We start from the raw sequence: 17,984 nt of genomic DNA on the forward strand, positions 1-17,984 counted from the left end.
TGTTGTGGGTATATGCTCACTCAGTCTGTCTCTCAAAAATTCTTAATAACTTCAGTATATTAGTTCTCATTAGCAAAACAGTACTGACCAATCCCTTGTTAGTGATTTTCTTTTTCATGAGGAGAATTCTAGCCCATTAGTACATGTTCAAGATCTACCCAGCCTGCTAGTTTCCAAGGGTTGCTATAACCAGATACAAAGAGCAGGGTGTCTTCAAACCTTGTTTTCTCAAAATTCTGGAGGCTGAAATCTGTATGAAAGCCATTTCTGTCTGAAGCCACCCATATCTCCTGGCAGTGCTCTGCATCCTGTGGTGCGTGGCTGCCTGCACGCATATCAGCCTCCTGTCCAGGTGGCTTGCATCTCTGTGTCTCAGGGTCCAAGTCTGTCCTCACAGAAAGACACTAGTTGTTAGAATGGCACCCACCCTATTCTGGTATAATCTCTTCCATGCTTGATTACCTCCACAAAGTTCTAATTTCCAAATGAGGTCATGGTCACCATTACCGGAAATTAGGACTTAACCATATCGTTTCAGAGAGACACAACTCAATCCATCACACTCAATCTCCCTTCACTTGCCGGTGGGGACCAGACTCTTGACTTGTGTGCCCCAGAGAAAGTTGTAGAACTTCAGCTACTTTTCCTGTGAAGACTAGTCTAAACATGAAAGCACTGAAAGTGCATTTTTCCTTAAAGCATGCAAAATAAAGCTACAGGCCAATCATCACTTAGTATATCTCTCACCACAGATGAGTATAACCAAAAATCAGGATTCTGAGTAAAGTATGCTTGTCGGTTGATTATCTGAGAAGATGAATTCAGTTTCCAGAGCATATCCTGGAGAAAACAGAAAGCACCATTATCCTAGTCTAGACTTAACTCTTAAAAGAAAAACTGCATTCAGATATCCTGTCTGCCTTGGCCAGAGGTGACAGCCTGCATACAGGAAGCATGTGAAGGGTGATATGTTGTAGATGGAGGAAGAAGTCACTCTAACCCTTCCATTTCCATCCAGAGGTTAAATAAATGACACACACACACACCCTCTCTTTTTTATGCATCTTGTTTTTACATTTACTAGGCTGTGTTTTTTTTTTTAATTGCAATACAAGAGCATAAACTTACCATCTTGCCCTTTCTAAAGCATACAGTTCAGTGACATTAAGTCCATTCACATGGTTATGCAGCCAGGCTCCAGAACTCTATTTATCTCATGGTTATTTTCAACGAGGTGTGATGAGAGCTTACCTGGTTACAGTGGGAGCAGTCCTGTCCTGTGGTGAGATGGATTTGCACATCTTGCAGCAGCCTTCTGCCCTTGTCCTCAGCACTTTCTCCAGCCTGGCTGCATCGTTTGGACTTTAACAAGCGTGTAGGCTGGTGCCTTCCACAGGGACAGAGCACAGTGGCCTGGAGCCCGGGAGAGCTGGGCTTGAGAGATGCCAAGGAAGTGGCAGGGCAGAGAAAAAGGGGCAGCAAGGCTGGCAGCCGGGGCTCTTGGTAACCTGTCCCTACTTTCTTCCAGGTGAATATGACGACGGATTTGGAAGGGAGCGACATGTTAGTGGAAAAGGCAGACCGGCGGGAGTTCATTGACCTGTTGAAGAAGATGCTGACCATAGATGCGGATAAGAGAATCACGCCGATCGAAACCCTAAACCACCCCTTTGTCACCATGACACACTTACTTGATTTTCCCCATAGCACACAGTAAGTGCCCCACCCCCTGTTTTATATCAGGGCTCAGCACACATATTTTCTTACAGGCTCAGATAGTAAACATTTCAGGATTTGCGGCCATCTGGTCTCTGTTACTGCAACTCAGCTCTGGAGTTAACAGTTGAAAGTGACCCTAGATGCGACGCGTGAACAGACGCATCAGGCTGCATTCCAACACATTTGCAAAAACAGGTGGTAGCCAGATTGGAACCCTGGACCAAACTTTGCTGTGTTAAAGGAGGAAATAGTGAAGTGAGAACACAAGGTTGGGTGAACAGGCTTGGGTAGGTTTACATCCAGGGCAGTGCCCCAAGTGGCAGCATCAACACCCAGAATTGCTCCTGAAACAGCCTGGAGTGACTGTCTAGTTTGAACCTGGACTTGTTCATTTATTCAGCATGCAGTGTACCGTGTACTGTGCTAGGTGCCGAGGCAGCACCAAGCAAAGCAGATGGAGCCCCCTGCCCCCTGGAGTGTCTGATCTAGAAGACAGAGAAAGGTGTGAGACAGGGTGCCAACAGCAAAGGGATTTGGTTCCATGAGCGCACACAGCAAGGGAACCTGGCCTGGTTAGATCATGGAAGACCCTGAGGAAGTGACTTGGGGTGGGGGTGAAATGCACAAGGAGACAGGGCACTGCCTGTGTAGGCTCTAGCATGGGCAAACCAAGCACCAGACCCAGCAGTGAGTGAGTGGTAGGCTGAAGCCGCTGGGGTAAACCGGAGGGCAAAAGAGCCCTGAAAAATTATGAGAGGATTTTTTTTAAAGATTTATTTATTTTTATTATAAAGTCAGATATACAGAGAGGAGAGACAGAGAGGAAGATCTTCCGTCCAATGATTCACTCCCCAAGTGAGCGCAATGGCTGGTGCTGCGCCGATCCGAAGCCGGGAACCAGGACCCTCCCACGCGGGTGCACGGTCCCAAATATTTGGGTCATCCTCAACTGCTTTCCCAGGCCACAGGCAGGGAGCTGGATGGGAAGTGGAGCTGCCGGGATTAGAACCGGCACCCATATGGGATCCCGGCACGTTCAAGGCGAGGACTTTAGCCACTAGGCCACGGCACCGGGCCCCGAGAGGATTTTGTTTAAGATTTATGGAGAGAAGCATGTATGAGAGACAGCCCAACTCCAGTGTGCAGGAGGAGTCTGGACTCACCCTTTCCAGATTCACGCTGTGGGGTTTGTCCTCTCTCTGAATGTGGTATGGAACAGTCAAGGAGGTATCCCTGGAAGAAAAGCAAGCTTAGGGAATGACTGAGTGGGACGGCTGCCATAAGCACTGTCCTGGTATGTCTTATATTCAGGGGTAAGGTTGGAGAAGTAACCAAGTTTATTAGAAGTCACTCAGTCAGTGATCACCAGTCACACGGATGGGGTGTACCCTCTAGAGAACTCCTATTAGCTATGTGCACCAAGTTGATGAGAGTCACCAAAGAGAGCGGTGATGGTTGAGATGTCAGAAAATGGGCTTAAGAAGGAAAGCCAGGTCTTTGAGGATACCTCGGCTTGACTGAGAGTGGATCCAATCCCAAGGAGTCCCTAGAACTTGCTGGAAAGGTGTTGGAGAGCTTGGGGGTGAGAGTACACATCCAGTCTCCCCCGGCTACAGACCCCTGCCCTTGAGACAAGCTGCCCACAGCCACCGTGACATCCCAGCTACTAGATGGAAGAGCCCCATCCATTTCTCCTTGTCAGAATTCCAGTATATAGATCATTTCAAAATCACTCTTTCTATAAACTGACTCAGAGAAAAAGTGCTTGCTGCTTCCTGAAACACAACCGTTTCAGTTTGAAGGTTCTGAAGCAGCCTGAATGTTTAGTGTGTGTTGAACTGTCTTAAAACCACCAATGCTTTAAATACCTCCCAAAAAGAATGCACAGTGCATTGTTTGTTAACTTCGGCCTCCATGTGAAAGCATCTGGCAGCATCAGTAGAAGCTCAGAACACGTTAATATTGGTAGTAATAGTATTTTCATATGTTGGTTACCATGGAATGTGTTTTCTCTTCAGTATCGTGAGTCAGTTAATGTTTATCTAGTATGCATTTGACATGGCTGGTGTAGGCCATCATGAACTTAGGATTCTCTGTGTCATATCTGAGTTGGTTGTTTGAAACACAATGCATGTTTCAAGGAAAGGACTCTGACATAGCTCACAGACACCTGCTTGGTCCACAATAGAGCACACCAACAGTGTGCAGAAAGAGTAGACACCTGTGAAAAACAGTAGAAAGCCATTATCTTACTTATACTCAGTTATTACATTGTTTGTAATTAAAATAGCATTCTACATTAAAAATCAGTGGGATTTCATTATCTTGAATATTAGCATTTGAGGGAGAGTAACTGTATTAGAAGACACAGAAGCGAATGAGAAGCAAGATACAAGTTGTGAGGGACCCTTCATGATACGTTTCAACAACTTGAATGGTTGAGGTAGCTTGTGCCTCCTTTCCTCTGCTGCTGGTATCAGCTCCACTTTAATGCTTTACATCTATAACTAAGGTTTTGTTTACGATTCACAAACACAATGAAGCAGCAAACTGTATTTGATGTAACTAAACAAGAATTAGAGCGTGAGCAACGAAGAAAGGAAGCAAGATGTACACGCACACGTGGAGTGTCGGTACACCAAGTCCTGGCCCTTGGCAAAGGACCGTCCCTCCTGGGGGTCAGCCTTCCTTGTGAAACGGGAACAGACAGCAATTCTGTCTTCACCCAAGGGGCGTTGTGAACCCCTCCCACTGCTCTCAGTACATGTTAGCCACTACTGCTTCGGTTCCATGGACGATTCCAGAGGAGAGACAGGGAGATGGCAGCCCTAGCTCCTCAGATGGGCTAGTAGCATTCCCTCTCTGTCCCCTAGATGGCGCTGGTCACCTAGGGTAGCAGGAAAAGGTGACCACAGGCGTTCTTAGCAAAGGTCTTTCTAATCAAAGAGTACACATCAACAGGCCAGGAACCACAATGAAAGTGAAGTTGTAGGCCAATCAGCCCGGTGAGAGTGCAGTTGGAAGAGTTAAACATGTTGTGTGGAATCCGCACACCTCTGGGATGAGGAGAAAGGTTAGTAGGACGTATGAGAAATTCATCTAAATAATCTTAATGTGGACTGTCACGGAAGCACAGAATTTGCAGAAACCCAGGCAGTTTAAAGTTTCCCCAACTGTCTACTTTACCAGATTAATGGTTCTTTTCCCTTTCCCTGACTTTCCCCGGTGCATCCCATGTACCCTCTCACCTTGTCCCTGTGTCTCTGTCTGCCTCTGCCTTCTGCGTGGACAGCGTCAAATCATGTTTCCAGAACATGGAGATTTGCAAACGTCGGGTGAATATGTATGACACAGTGAATCAGAGCAAAACCCCCTTCATCACGCACGTGGCCCCCAGCACATCCACCAACTTGACCATGACCTTTAACAACCAACTGACCACTGTCCACAACCAGGTAAGTGGGGAGCAGAGGGGAGAGATGGGCAGTGCCCACACAGTATAAGCATTCAGACTCCCATTTGCCCACTGAGATGGTAGAGATCAAAGTCCTGTACTGTTGCATTCAACCCTGGAAGGAAGGATTTGCTTCCACGGTTCCTTTCTTTGAGAGATTCAGACCCCACTGGACTGAGCATTGGTCCCCTGGTGTCCCCCAGAAGGGACTGGGTCCTCAGCCAACCTCTCTCCATGCTGACCACATCTGTCTGGTAAGGAGACTTAGGACTGGGGGAGACTGAGGTGGCTCTCCGCCAAAGGCCCTGCCCCTCATGCCCATGTTGAGCCTGGATCTCCTAAGAAGCCTTGTCCTTTCTCCAAGTTGTGGGGGAAATCAGTTCTTGAGCCTGTCCCCAGAATGCCAGCAGGTGCGAACAGAAGAAACCCCCAGCTCAGATTGCCTCAAGGCCCTCTGTACCTTTTACTTTTACCCTCATCTTCCAGTCTGACCCGTCCCCTTGAGGAAGTATGTCAATCCTGTGTGAGTCTGGAGTGACAGCCCCACTCCTGTGTGTGTGCACATGCGTGTTCCTTCCCGGGAGTTGAGCATGTATGTCCTGAGCATACAGCTTCTGCCCTTTATTGGCCTGTTAATAACAGAGGAGCTGCTGACCCCAGCTTTACTTTTCTTCCTTTCTTTTTAAATTTCATTCATTTATTTGAAAGTTGAAGCTACACAGAGAGAGAGAGATCTTCCACCTATTGGTTCACTCCGCAAATAGTTGCAACAACCAGAGCTGGGCTAGGCCAAAGCCAGGAACCAGGAACTTCATCTGGGTCTCCTACATGAGTGCAGGGTCCCAAGTACTGGAGCCATCTTGTGCTGCTTCCCAGGATTAGCTGGGAGCTGGACTGGAAGTAGAGTGGCCAGGAACCAAACTGGCCCCCACATGGGTTGCCAGCATTATAGACAAAGGCTTAATCTGATGTGCCATAGTGGTGGTCCTTGACCCCAGCTTTCTGACCTTTGCTTCTACCTGCTCTGTTCACCTGGCCATCCCTATACTGCTGTGAGCTACTTAGACCCAGCCTCCTTCCCCTGTCCTCTCTCTGTCTGCTCAAGCATTTTTCATTTGCTGTTCCCTGAGGACCACTGGTGTTCTCGAGGCTGTCCTTGTGGTGAAAAGCTAGTGTTACCCAATGCTTGAAGCCACAAAAAGCAACACCCAACCCCTAGCCCAGCCTTAAAGCTAAGGCATCCATAACCAGGCATGCAAGCCTGTTAGCAGGGTTTTGATCCCCTGCCTCTTGAAGGTTTGTTTTTCCAATCAGTCCTCATGTGACATTGGATATTAACTCCAACCTAAGCTGCTTATCCCCATCTGCCGTCTCTTGTCCCCAGTCAGTCAAAAGAGGCAGAGGGGAGAGTGCACCTCATGGCAGGCTGCCCTGTCCTTGGAGGTCTGCCACTAGGCTAGAGGCCCCAAGTCCCCAACCATACCAGCAAAGGTCCCCTCCATTTTACACACAGTGTGGCAGCTGGCACATCTGTCCCAAAGACTCTGCACACTAAAAGGATTCCATATCAGGAAGGCAGTTAGGAAGTAATTCTTCTTCTCCAAGTACTGACACCATCCAAATCTGGCTCGGGGCTGGAGTGAAGTGAAGATGGCTATGATCTTAGCATGAAGCTTGGACCAGAGTGCTGGATAAAGGGGAAAGACAGCCTTCAGATGCAAGGCATCTGATAACAGGATCTCCACTGTCTTGCATTGAATTTTATTATTCCCTATTTATCCATATATCAGGGGAATAATTGCTACCTAGTCTTGGTACTAAGATGTGCTATCCCTCCTCTATTAATGTTACTATAAATTAAGGCTTCTTCCCTAGTGCGTGAGAGATTAGCTTGACCTTTAAACCAGGCAACCAAACTGTAGAGTCTAGATACTTAGAACACACGCATGTACACACAGTGCCAGATGGATCTGTGAAGGTCCGTGAGTGCCCATCCTAGGTGGCACGTGCCCTTTCATTCCAACAAGACTTCTTTTGTTCATTCATGTTTCTGATCCTTTACTTTCTGCATGAGTTTCCTAGTGTTGCTTGATCAGATATTTAGAAGCAACAACATGTACTCATAGTTTTATGTTAGAAATGAAGGACATTAAACTACCTAAAGAGTTCCTTGCAGCCCTGAACATGCATCTACGTAGACTAACTAAAGTATGTGTTCCCAAATGTTCCCTAATCTGTAATGATTTATGCCTCATGGAAACTGACTCCATCCACATTCTAAAACTTTAAGGTTGTCCAGCAGGTAACATGCTGAATAAAAGAATCCCATCTTAAATGTTTCTTGTAAAAGCCCATGGTTCAGCCATTTCTCTTAACGTTTCTGTGCACCTAGCCTTCTACCAAGAATTTTAATTGAAGTTTAGGTCAAGCTCAAATCCCATATTAGATGTCATCATGGAAACATCTAGAACAAGAGTCTCAGAACTCACTTCCATTTTTGGAAAACTGTGCTGCCGGTCCACTTGCGCTTTCTCATATCATTGCTATGAGCTACATCAGTAGCTCAGCCAGTTCTCCCTGTGCCCTCTCTATCAGAGATGAAAGCCACAGAGGGCGTAGAGAAGCAACATGTGTCGCCTGCACATGCTTCTTCAGTGAGGCCTCATGCAGGATCAGAAACTAGAAGACAGCTGGCCGCAGGCATGATGGTTGCACTGGTGACTGTGGCCCACACGAGGACACATGTTCCGTCTGTCATTGAGCCTGCAAAAAGCTGAGAGACTCAAACTCCCATGGGCACCATAGAGAGACAGGCCACGAGCAAAAGCAGATCAATGAGAGTACAGAATGGCATACCAAGGGCCAGGTAAAAATGAACAGAGTGGAGAGGAATTAGAGGCGCACCGCAGGCTAGAGGGAGGCTCCAAAGGAGACCTCAGTCTGGAGAGACCATCTGCACCACAGGGAAGACTGGGAAAAGCTGGGCCAAAAGGCCACACTATGCTGAGAGGAATAATTAATTTCTGTTGCTCCTGTCAGAAGTTGCACTGTGAAGCTTGGGCGATCAGGACCAGGCCTGAAAGCCCAGCAGCTCACGGAGAGGCTGTGGGCCAAGGGAAGTGTGAGAGCTGAGAGCTTGTGCTCACAGGAGGCTTGCGAGGCAGCCCGTGGACTAATCTGCCTGGAGAGGCCTGCAGAAGGAAATCCAAACCATGGGAAAGAAGCAGTGCAGTCCTTACCCCATGTTCAGAAGGGCGCACTGGGAATTTTTTGAGCAGGGTGCTGGCATGTACAATGTAGTCTCCTGGAAAGAATGATCTTGCCTCTGTGCCCAGGAAGCATGGGAGGGGCCAAAGTAGACAGGTCCCAGGCACCGGGAAGGGGCAACTAAAGAATCAGTGGGTTCCAGGTATGTTTGAAAGGAAGAAGTGGCAGGAGCAGCTCCTGGCCAGAAGCTGGGGCAGCTGAGTCCAAACCCGGACTCAGCTGTTCATGCCAGGAGTCCCTAGCCAGCAGGAATCCCTCAGGTGCCAAGGCTGAGGGGTCTAGACTCTGGCACATGGAACCTGAGTGACAAGGGGAAATTAATCCTGGGAGGCCTCCAAAAGAAATAGATGGTGGTGTGGGAAAAACAGGAAATGCATGTCACATCGTCAGGGCTAAACAGACACTGGCTTCTCCGTGTGCATGCCCAGAGTAGGTGATGCTACCCAAACACATGTGATGTCTGAAAACCTACACATGGAGGCCACATATCTAGTAGTTCTCTTCAGATGAATTAGCATACTTTGTACTGAAATTCAGCACAAAACTTCTCTCAGTATTTGAAAACATACATGAGATTTTGTCCATTTTATTAAATGTGCCATGTGCATGTACCCTACTCAAAATTCTATTGTGCATCCAAGATGCCCTTGTAACTCTTCTCTCTCCCCTCCCTGCCGTCACCATCCCCTAATCCTTATAACTTCTAGAGGCAAAGCCTCTTATACAGAGTGAAGAAACCATGGGTGAACCCCGTGTATCTTTAATTCTGTTTATTTGAAACACAAAGTAACAGAGAGAGAAAGAAAAGAAATAATGAGATCTTCCACTAGCCTCCATCCACTGGTTCATTCCCCTAAACGGCCACAGTTGCTGGGGCTGGGCCAGGCTGAATCCAAGGACTGGGAACTCTAGTTGGATCTCCCAACAGGTAGTAGTGGCCCAAGTACCTAGACAATCTTCCACCGCTTTCTTACGCACGTGAGTAGGGAGCTGGATTAGAAGCGGAGCAGCTGATATGCCATATCAAATATGTGGCAGCTTAATGTGCTGTGCCACAACACTGGCCCCAATCTATCTTGCTAAAAGATGAGTGTGAAGGTTTAAGATGGGGAGAAACTGGAGAATTCTCAATTCAGAGCTTATGCTCTTTCGTTGACCTTGCCTCAACCTCAAATGAAAGAGACAGGAGGGGATGGACCTCTTTTCAGTGGCTTGTTGTTTGTCAGCTGAAATTCTCTTTACCCACTGATGTCTTTCCCCTCTGCTTGCCAGCTGTTCTAGCTAAACCCTGGCATAACTTCTTGGGATTCCCATAAGAAACCCCAGGCTCAGCATGTCTTCTCAGGGTGTTTCTGCCCTCTGCCCCATCCCCTACCCCCGTGTCTGTAGTAGCTATGCTCTGTAGCCACCTCTACTAACAGTACTGCCCTTGGGCCTCAGAAGAGGGCTCCTCCTGGGCTCTGCTCGTGCCCCTCTTCTGAGTAAGGGTGCTTCCATACCAAATTCTGGGGACCTGGACCCCTGGCTCTTTAAAACCTACAGGAGGCCCAGTGCAGTAGCCTAGCCACTGAAGTTCTCACCTTGTACACGCCAGGATCCCAAATGGGCGACAATTCTAATCCCGGCATCCTGTGACCTGGGAAAGCAGTCGAGGACGGCCCAAAGCCTTGGGACCCTGCACCCACATGGGAGACCCAGAAGAGGCTCTGGGCTCCTGGCTTCAGATCAGCTCAGCTTTGGCCATTGCGGCCACTTGGGGAGTGAATCAGTAGATGGATGATCTTCCTCTCTGTCTCTCCTCCTCTCTGTATATCTGACTTTCCAATAAAAATAAACAAATCTTTATAAATAAAATAAAACCTGCAGGAACCTCTTCCAGAATTTGCCTCCCTTGTGTAGACCATACCTCCTGGCCCAAGGGGACAGAAGGGTAAGCAAAGCTTGGACATGCAGAAATCTTCAAATGGTTCATTTAAAAACAACAAAGCCTGAATTTCAATGTTTTGTACTAAAATAAGCTCGTCTGTTAATTACAGTGCTTATAAACTTTTCCAAGCACCTTTGTGTGCACCTCAAACCCCTTCAGCTGGGGAACAGAACTCAGGCAGGGAGGATGAAGGCAAAGTTCAGCCCCCCACTCTGTGTTCCAGCAGAACGGAATCTGTATCCTCCACTCCAGCCCGGCCTTCCAGGTTGCCATGGAGGTGTCCTTGTTAAAGTGGAGGAGTAGACTACCTTATCGAGTGATTTTCTAGCCTACTGTCACTGTGTTTCTGTCCCAGCCCCCAAAACTTTAGGCTATCCACCTCCGAAGAGACTGTCCCCCTGTGGCTCCAGGGCTTTCTCTGAGCCTTTCGACTGGATGTCTCTTCCTCTCTGTTTCTGCGTTTTGGTTCCTGGCTTTTGTTTTGTTTGCTTGTTCCCTCTTCTTTGAGCTCACTTGTTTTTTAGATTCATTTCTCCCAGCATACCACCTCCCTCATTTTTTATTTTTGTTTATTTTTGTTTAACCCCCGCCATTCCTTTAGGCTCCCACCTCCACCAGTGCCACTATTTCCTTAGCCAATCCCGAAGTCTCCATACTAAACTACCAATCTACACTCTACCAGCCCTCAGCGGCATCCATGGCCGCAGTGGCCCAGCGGAGCATGCCCCTGCAGACAGGAACAGCCCAGATTTGTGCCCGGCCCGACCCCTTCCAGCAAGCTCTCATCGTGTGCCCTCCCGGCTTCCAAGGTAAGGAGAGGTAGACACAGGCTCCTACCTGCTTCCCATCCACCAGCCTCTGGGACTCTGGCATCCCACATCATCATGCTCACTCGCAAGCGCTTGGCATCACTGGACTTACAGGCTTCCTGGCCTACTGTGGCCAGCCCAGAAACAGTTATGTGCTTCAGCACCAAGACAATTTGTTCTTCCTCTTGCCACCTGCCAGAGTTGGTGTCCCCTTTCAGCTGTCTGTTAATAGCACATTGTTTGGACTCCCATTGTTATGCTGATGTCAGCTCCTGCTTCCCTTCTGAGATATCCTCTGTGTGGGTTATCAATAGAAAATTGCTGGTTCTGACAGCCAACACAGTCCCAGCTCACACACAGAATAGAAATCTGTCTGAAATGCACCTCCCAGAGTGGGGCAAGGGGGTGGGGGGAGATGCGTCGTGGGGGCAGGGTTGGGGGAGGGATGTCAGGAGAGGGCCGTCAATCCTCTCCCATAGACTTTTTTTTTTTTTTCCCATAGACTTTAAAAGAAGCTAAGGTCAGCTGCTTGCTTGTTACAGTTTACATAGACAAGCTTAAGGACTTAACTTCTGCAAACCTCACAGTGTAAGCTCAGTGTCCACCAATGCAACTCCAGGTGGATCCACTTGGGCTCTGCCCATTCTTTGAAATATACAACTTGATACATTCAAGAAACCCTGATTTTCCTGCTGTGATTTGGCAGCCTAACTCTTCCACTGTTAGCCTTCAGATTCCTTCATTTGTCCTAGCTTTCATTTGACTGTTTTGTTTCTCTTTTATAGGGCTGGGAATTGGACAGGAGGGAGGGCAAACTTCCAAAGGACTGGGTAGTATCCTGTTGTTGGGCAGAGAAACAGTGATTTGAAAGAGGCTCTCCACCCAGCAGTTGGAATCACTCAACATACCCTTTTCTCCCTCACCCCACTGTGCGACTCTAGGCCTGCAGGCCTCCCCCTCCAAGCATGCTGGCTATTCAGTGCGAATGGAAAATGCAGTGCCCATCGTCACTCAGGCCCCAGGAGCTCAGCCTCTTCAGATCCAACCAGGTCTGCTTGCCCAGGTAATCCTGTGTTACCGCTGCTATTACCGTTATCCATACTGATGTTGCTCACAGCTGATGCTTCCCCACTAACGCCCTCCCTGCTAAGGAGTTGGATGCTCCCAGTCGTTGGGCTTTATCCATAATCATCTGAATGATTCCTGAAGGAATTAGCTGCCTGAGCATCTGCTTACAGTCCCAGGAAGAAACCTGGCTACTGGGAGAGTCCCGGGAAATTATTATTGTATTTTTGTAATGCAAATTAATCTGAGAGAGTGAGGTTTTAAGCCTAACTGTGCTGGTATCTCTGTATGACCAAAGGCAAGACAGCATCTCTTTGCCTTAAATTTTATTCTTACATAATAGAAAAGATTTTTCTTCGTGCTGAAAGGAACCTTGGAGATTGACCGCCTATTTACAGTTCAAAGAGCAGGCTTAGAGAAGCTGAATCCTGGAACCCGCCTTAACTGTTTAGATACCACTGTGGAGGTCTCTAATGGTAGAATGAGCTCACAGACACAATAAATGGTTGAAAATTTATAAAACGTTGAATAAGTTTAAGGTAATAGTTGTGACATGGGTGATAATGATTGTCAATCCTGAATGATACTTGATCCCTAATAATAAATATATCGGTATTATGTCAGGCACTTTACAGCTGCTAAGTCTCCCAACAACAGAGTAAAGTGTTGGTCCCTATGTAACAAATTGGGACCCTAAAGCACAGTAGCTGACTCAGTGTCACAGCAATTAGGTGACAGAAACAGAACATAATCCCAAGAAGTCTAGCACCAGCCTCTGTATTGTAACCACCACACTAGTTAGCTTTATGTCACCTTCACTAAAATTCCTGAGAGGGACCATTGAGGAGGGAAGAAACTGTGTTAGCTTACAATTTTCAAGGTTTACATTCCAAGATGAGGTAGTCCTACTGGTTCAGATATCTAGCAAGGCTGGAGGATGATGCCGCAGGAAGCAGATAGAAAGTGCACTTGACTTATGGAGCCAACCCTCACAAGGCCCCAGGGCCTTGAAGACCTCCCGCTAGACCAGCCTCCCAGATGCTATAGTTAGATCAAGTCTCCGTTCCTTATCCATTAGCATTAATACATTAGCCGGTTAGGGGTTTAAACAGCTGCATGGTTTGAAGAGCCAAATCCTGTTCAAACCACAGCAATCACTATTCTTCATTATGTATATAATGATGTCTACTTTAGGGCATCAAGGACGGCTTGACCTAAAGTGTCTTTATCTTAAAAATCATTTTTATCTTTAAATAACTTAGGATCCCAAAGGCTTTTACCAAAGTATTCCCAAAGACACTTTTATAGCATCTCACTAAATGGAGGTTGTCACTTCAGTTGACTTCCTTAATATCCTACTGTCTTGACCATTATAGCATTAGTATATGTTTTGGTGTCTGTTAAGGAAAGCCCTGCTCCAAAATAGTCTTTCAAATTGCTTTGTCTGGTCTTGTCCCTTCACTTACCCTAACCATCTATATTTCCACATCATTCTTTCATAAGAATTTTAATTTCAAAAACAAAACAAAACCTGGTTTGTATTTGTATTTATCTTAGGAACAAGTGACATCTTTTTGATCCATGAACATGATATGACTTTATGTATTATTTCAGTAATGTTTTCCTTTGTTGGAAAATTACGATTTTTATAAGTTTGGTTTTAATAATTGAATTAATTACATGTTCTAATTTTTCACCTTTGCAAGAATATAACTGATTCTATTCTATTGAATTTGTTACCCAAAAATCCTATGCTTGGCTCTGACAAGTATCTGATTATTTCTGTGAATCCTCTTGCATTTGCTGTGTAGACATTTGCAAGCGTTATAGTTTCATTTCCTCCTTTACAATTCTAATACTTTTAAAAATTTTATTTGATTGAAAGGTAGAGTTTGATGGAAGGAGCTGTTCTGTTCCCAGATGACATTTTCTGGGAGCTTGGTTGGATGTGAAACAGCCAGAATTCAAACTGATACCCATAGAGAATGCCAACATCACAGGTGGTGTCCTGGCCCACTGTGCCATACTGCCAACCCAAGATAGTACTTTTTATTTAATTTTTTCTTTTTTTTTTTTTTTGGTTTAGATTTATTTAGGGCCTGTTACAATGACTCAATGGTTAAATCCTCACCTTATAAGCACCAGGATCCCATATGGGTTCTGGTTCATATCCCAGCTGTTCCACCTCCCATCCAGCTCCCTCTTATGGCCTGAGGATGTAGTAGAGAATGCCCCAAGGTCTTGGGACCCTGTTCCCACATGGGAGACTGGAAAAAGTTCCTGGTTCCTAGCTTCAGATTGGCTCAGCTCCAGCCATTGTGGCTATTTGGGGAGTGAGCCAGCAGATGGAAGACCTTCCTGTCTCTCCTTCTCTCAGTAAATCTAATCTGCCTTTCCAATATAAATAAAGAAATAAATCTTTAAAGAGAGAGAGAGAGAGAGAGATCTAATGAAAGAGTTAAAAGTGAAAGGGAGGGAGGGAGCCAGAGAATGAATCAATCTTCCATGCACTGGTTCCAGAATGGTTGAACTGGCTGGGACTGGCTGAAGGCTGCAGGCTGGACCTGCACATGGGTGACAGAGGTCCAGGCACTTGGGCCATCTTGTGCTTTTCTCCCAGGCACATCAGTAGGAAGCTGGATGGGAAGTAAAGCAGACAGGAATCAAGTCAGTGCTTTATATGGGATCCCGGCATTGTAGGTAGTAGCTTATCCCACTGCACCACAGTGCTGGCCATTGTTTAATATTCTTACTTCAATGAGCTGACAAGAAACTCCAAAAACAGTGTTTAATATTGATCATTCTTAACTTGGACTTGACTTAAGTAAATTCTTCTATTTGCCATTTTGTATTTATTTACTATAAATATGATAGATACTTTATCATCATGGTTAAGTTTTTAATGAGTATTGAATTTTGGCAAATGTCCTTTCCATATCTAGTACAATGCTCTTGTGGCTTTTTTGCTCCATAATCTGTTCATGTGAATGTTAACCCTAATAGAGTTTGTAATGCTTAAGTATGCTGGTATTTCTAAAATAAGCTTTATTTGATCATGTCATATTTGATATATGATACTATGCTTTCTAATGTTGGGTTCAGTTTGTAAATACTGAAGTTCATAACTAAGAATGGCATGTAATTCCCATTTCAAGGTTATTCCAGTCTCATAAACTATCTGGATTGCATCACCTCTTCTTTTTCTAGGACATCCTGTTTAAGATTGCTGGAAACCATTCCTTGTGTCTGTTCTTATATCCAGACTGTGCAAGTGAACACTAACACTAGAAGCTGATGACACGCACATTTAGCTTGTGGAAAGTTTGTAAGCAGAACTTTCTGTATAAAGGACTTCAAAAAAGTTTGAATTAACAGACAGTGTGTATTTTCCATGAATTCTTTGGAGTCCACTTGTATCTTAGACAGGCTTATTGCTCCTTCTCTCACCAGTCCTAGTAGTGTCCCCTTATTTGCAGACTTCAGTAATGGGGAGTTCAGAAGGGCCAAGATAAATCAAGAGAAAGAACCACAGCTCAGTCCAAAGGGAGAGGTCTTTCACACCTTAGTGGCAGAAATCCTGACCAGCCTCCTGGTGCCCCACCCCTGCAACTCAAGCGCTAATTACCTTGAAAGGTAATTATAAACATTTTGGTGTATTTTCGCACTTAACTTTAGTAAGCCAGAACCATTTCTGAAGGAAATAATAATTAGCAGCTCTTATTCACTGAACCCTTGTTCACTTTAGTAGAACCAATAGGTTCAGCATTTCTGAATTTCTCCTTTAATCCTAGCAGGGGAAAGCTTTACTTTTAACTTTTGCTAACTTAAAAAAGAATCCCTAGAGGGTTGTAAATCTCCAAATATTTTTTTAACGTAAAGCTGTAATTGGGAGAGTGAACCAAAAATGTATGTATAAAGATCTTTAATTGCTTCAGTGTTTATAACAGGGATCTGTTGGAAGCAAGCTCAGTGTTCATCAGTAGGGAATTTGTTAAATTGATGCACTCATAAAATAAAACACCTTGCAGCCGTTAAAGAGGACGCAGCAGACCTGTGTGTCATGATACATGAAGACTTTCAAGAAATGCCCCATCAAGCAGCGTGTCGTCTCCTTGTTGTCCGGTTTTTCTTTTTATCTCTGCTTGTCATTTAATCTATGCCAACATATGAGGCTTTAAATGTGCTGTTCTCTCTTAGATGTTTTTAAATGACCCTTTTAACTTGTAAAACTACGATGATGGCTATTTTTTTTAAAGATTTATTTGTTTTTATTACAAAGTCAGATATACAGAGAGGAGGAGAGACAGAGAGGAAGATCTTCCATCCGACGATTCACTCCCCAAGTGAGCGCAATGGCTGGTGCTGCGCCGATCCGAAGCCGGGAACCAGGAACCTCTTCCGGGTCTCCTACACAAGTGCAGGGTCCCAAAGCTTTGGGCCGTCCTTGACTGCTTTCCCAGGCCACAAGCAGGGAGCTGGATGGGAAGTGGAGCTGCGGGGATTAGAACCGGCGCCCACATGGGATCCCGGGGTGTTCAAGGCGAGGACTTTAGCCACTGGGCCACGCTGCTGGGCCGTGGCTGTTTTTTTAAAAGCTGTGATTAAGCGCTTAAATTAAAATCTCCTTTTTTTTTTTAAAAGATTCACTTGTTTATTCAAGAGACAAAGTTACAAAGAATAGTGACAGAAATTTTCCGACAACTGATCCACTCTCCCAAATGGCCACAATGGCCAGGACTGCACCAAGCCAGGAGCTTCATTCTGGCTTCCCATGTAGGTGCTGGGGACCAAGTATTTGGGCCATTCTCTGCTGCTGTCCCATGAGATTTAGCAGGGAACTGAATGGAAAGTGTAACAGCCAGAACTTGAATCTGTACCCATGTGGGATGCCATATTGGTTGCAGGAAGAGGCTTACTTTGCTATGCCACAACACCAGCCCCATTCTTCATGTTTCTATAGGTAAATTTCTGGATATCACAGAGAGCATTGCAAAGACTTATTACTTTTAGAATTGTGCATTCTCACTTTCTAACTTTATGTAGGTATCTAAAATCTTCAAGAATTTTGTTTGTAAAAAATTAAAATATAGAATCTTTGAAACAATTCCTCCTGTTCATTCCATTGTATTGCCCCCTCTCCTCCCTCCTCCTAAGCCTCCCCCTACCCCATCCTCCCATCATCCCAGGCTGTTAGTAAGAATGCTGCCTCTGTGGTGGGCTCTGAGATCTTGTGTATGGCAGCAGGAGGGGGCGGGCATCTTACATCTGTCAGCTCAGTGATGTGCAGGTGATACTCATGGACTGCCTTGCACCTGTGTCTTACCCTAGGCCATAGCCGTTCTCTCAGCCTCCAGAAGAATCTGGGAATGGCCTGCCGCAGGTGGAGGGATGGAATGGTAGAGTTCTTGCTTAAGACAACGTTGAATTTTTCTGACTTACCAAGTGACAGGATCTAAAACTCCCTTTGACTAGGAAGACTGGCTCCAAAATTCAGAAGTGACGGTACCTTGCAGGTGCTGCCCTTCGAGAAGAATTTTAATTTTTGTGCCTTTATCACCAATCAGATCAAATCAGCTGAATCCTTTAAGTGTTTCCCTAAGGACACATCATTTTTTTGAACTCTAAATTGTCCAAAATACAAAGCTTCAGTGCTTATTACTCAAAATCTCCTCTGATAACATTTCGAGCAACTAGTCTTTCCAACCCATTTTCTTGCCCTCTGTTCTGTCCTGCTGGGCCCCTG

At 45.7% G+C, this 17,984-nt stretch overlaps 1 protein-coding gene across 4 annotated transcripts in view; it reads left to right on the forward strand.

Annotated features, from left to right (window-relative positions):
• HIPK2 (homeodomain interacting protein kinase 2) overlaps nucleotides 1-17,984 on the forward strand; it is a 176,597-nt gene that overhangs the window by 130,374 nt on the left and 28,239 nt on the right. For 2 of the 4 annotated variants that reach the window (XM_058654902.1, XM_058654901.1), the window contains exons 6-9: nucleotides 1,529-1,713; nucleotides 5,012-5,174; nucleotides 10,969-11,176; nucleotides 12,118-12,239. In XM_058654902.1, coding sequence (XP_058510885.1) covers nucleotides 1,529-1,713; nucleotides 5,012-5,174; nucleotides 10,969-11,176; nucleotides 12,118-12,239 — 678 coding nt within the window. The remainder of the gene's footprint in view (nucleotides 1-1,528; nucleotides 1,714-5,011; nucleotides 5,175-10,968; nucleotides 11,177-12,117; nucleotides 12,240-17,984) is intronic. The other 2 variants (XM_058654904.1, XM_058654903.1) reach the window with 1 other exon arrangement.

The sequence above is a fragment of the Ochotona princeps genome, chromosome 25 (assembly GCF_030435755.1).
Source record: "Ochotona princeps isolate mOchPri1 chromosome 25, mOchPri1.hap1, whole genome shotgun sequence".
Taxonomy (NCBI): domain Eukaryota; kingdom Metazoa; phylum Chordata; class Mammalia; order Lagomorpha; family Ochotonidae; genus Ochotona; species Ochotona princeps.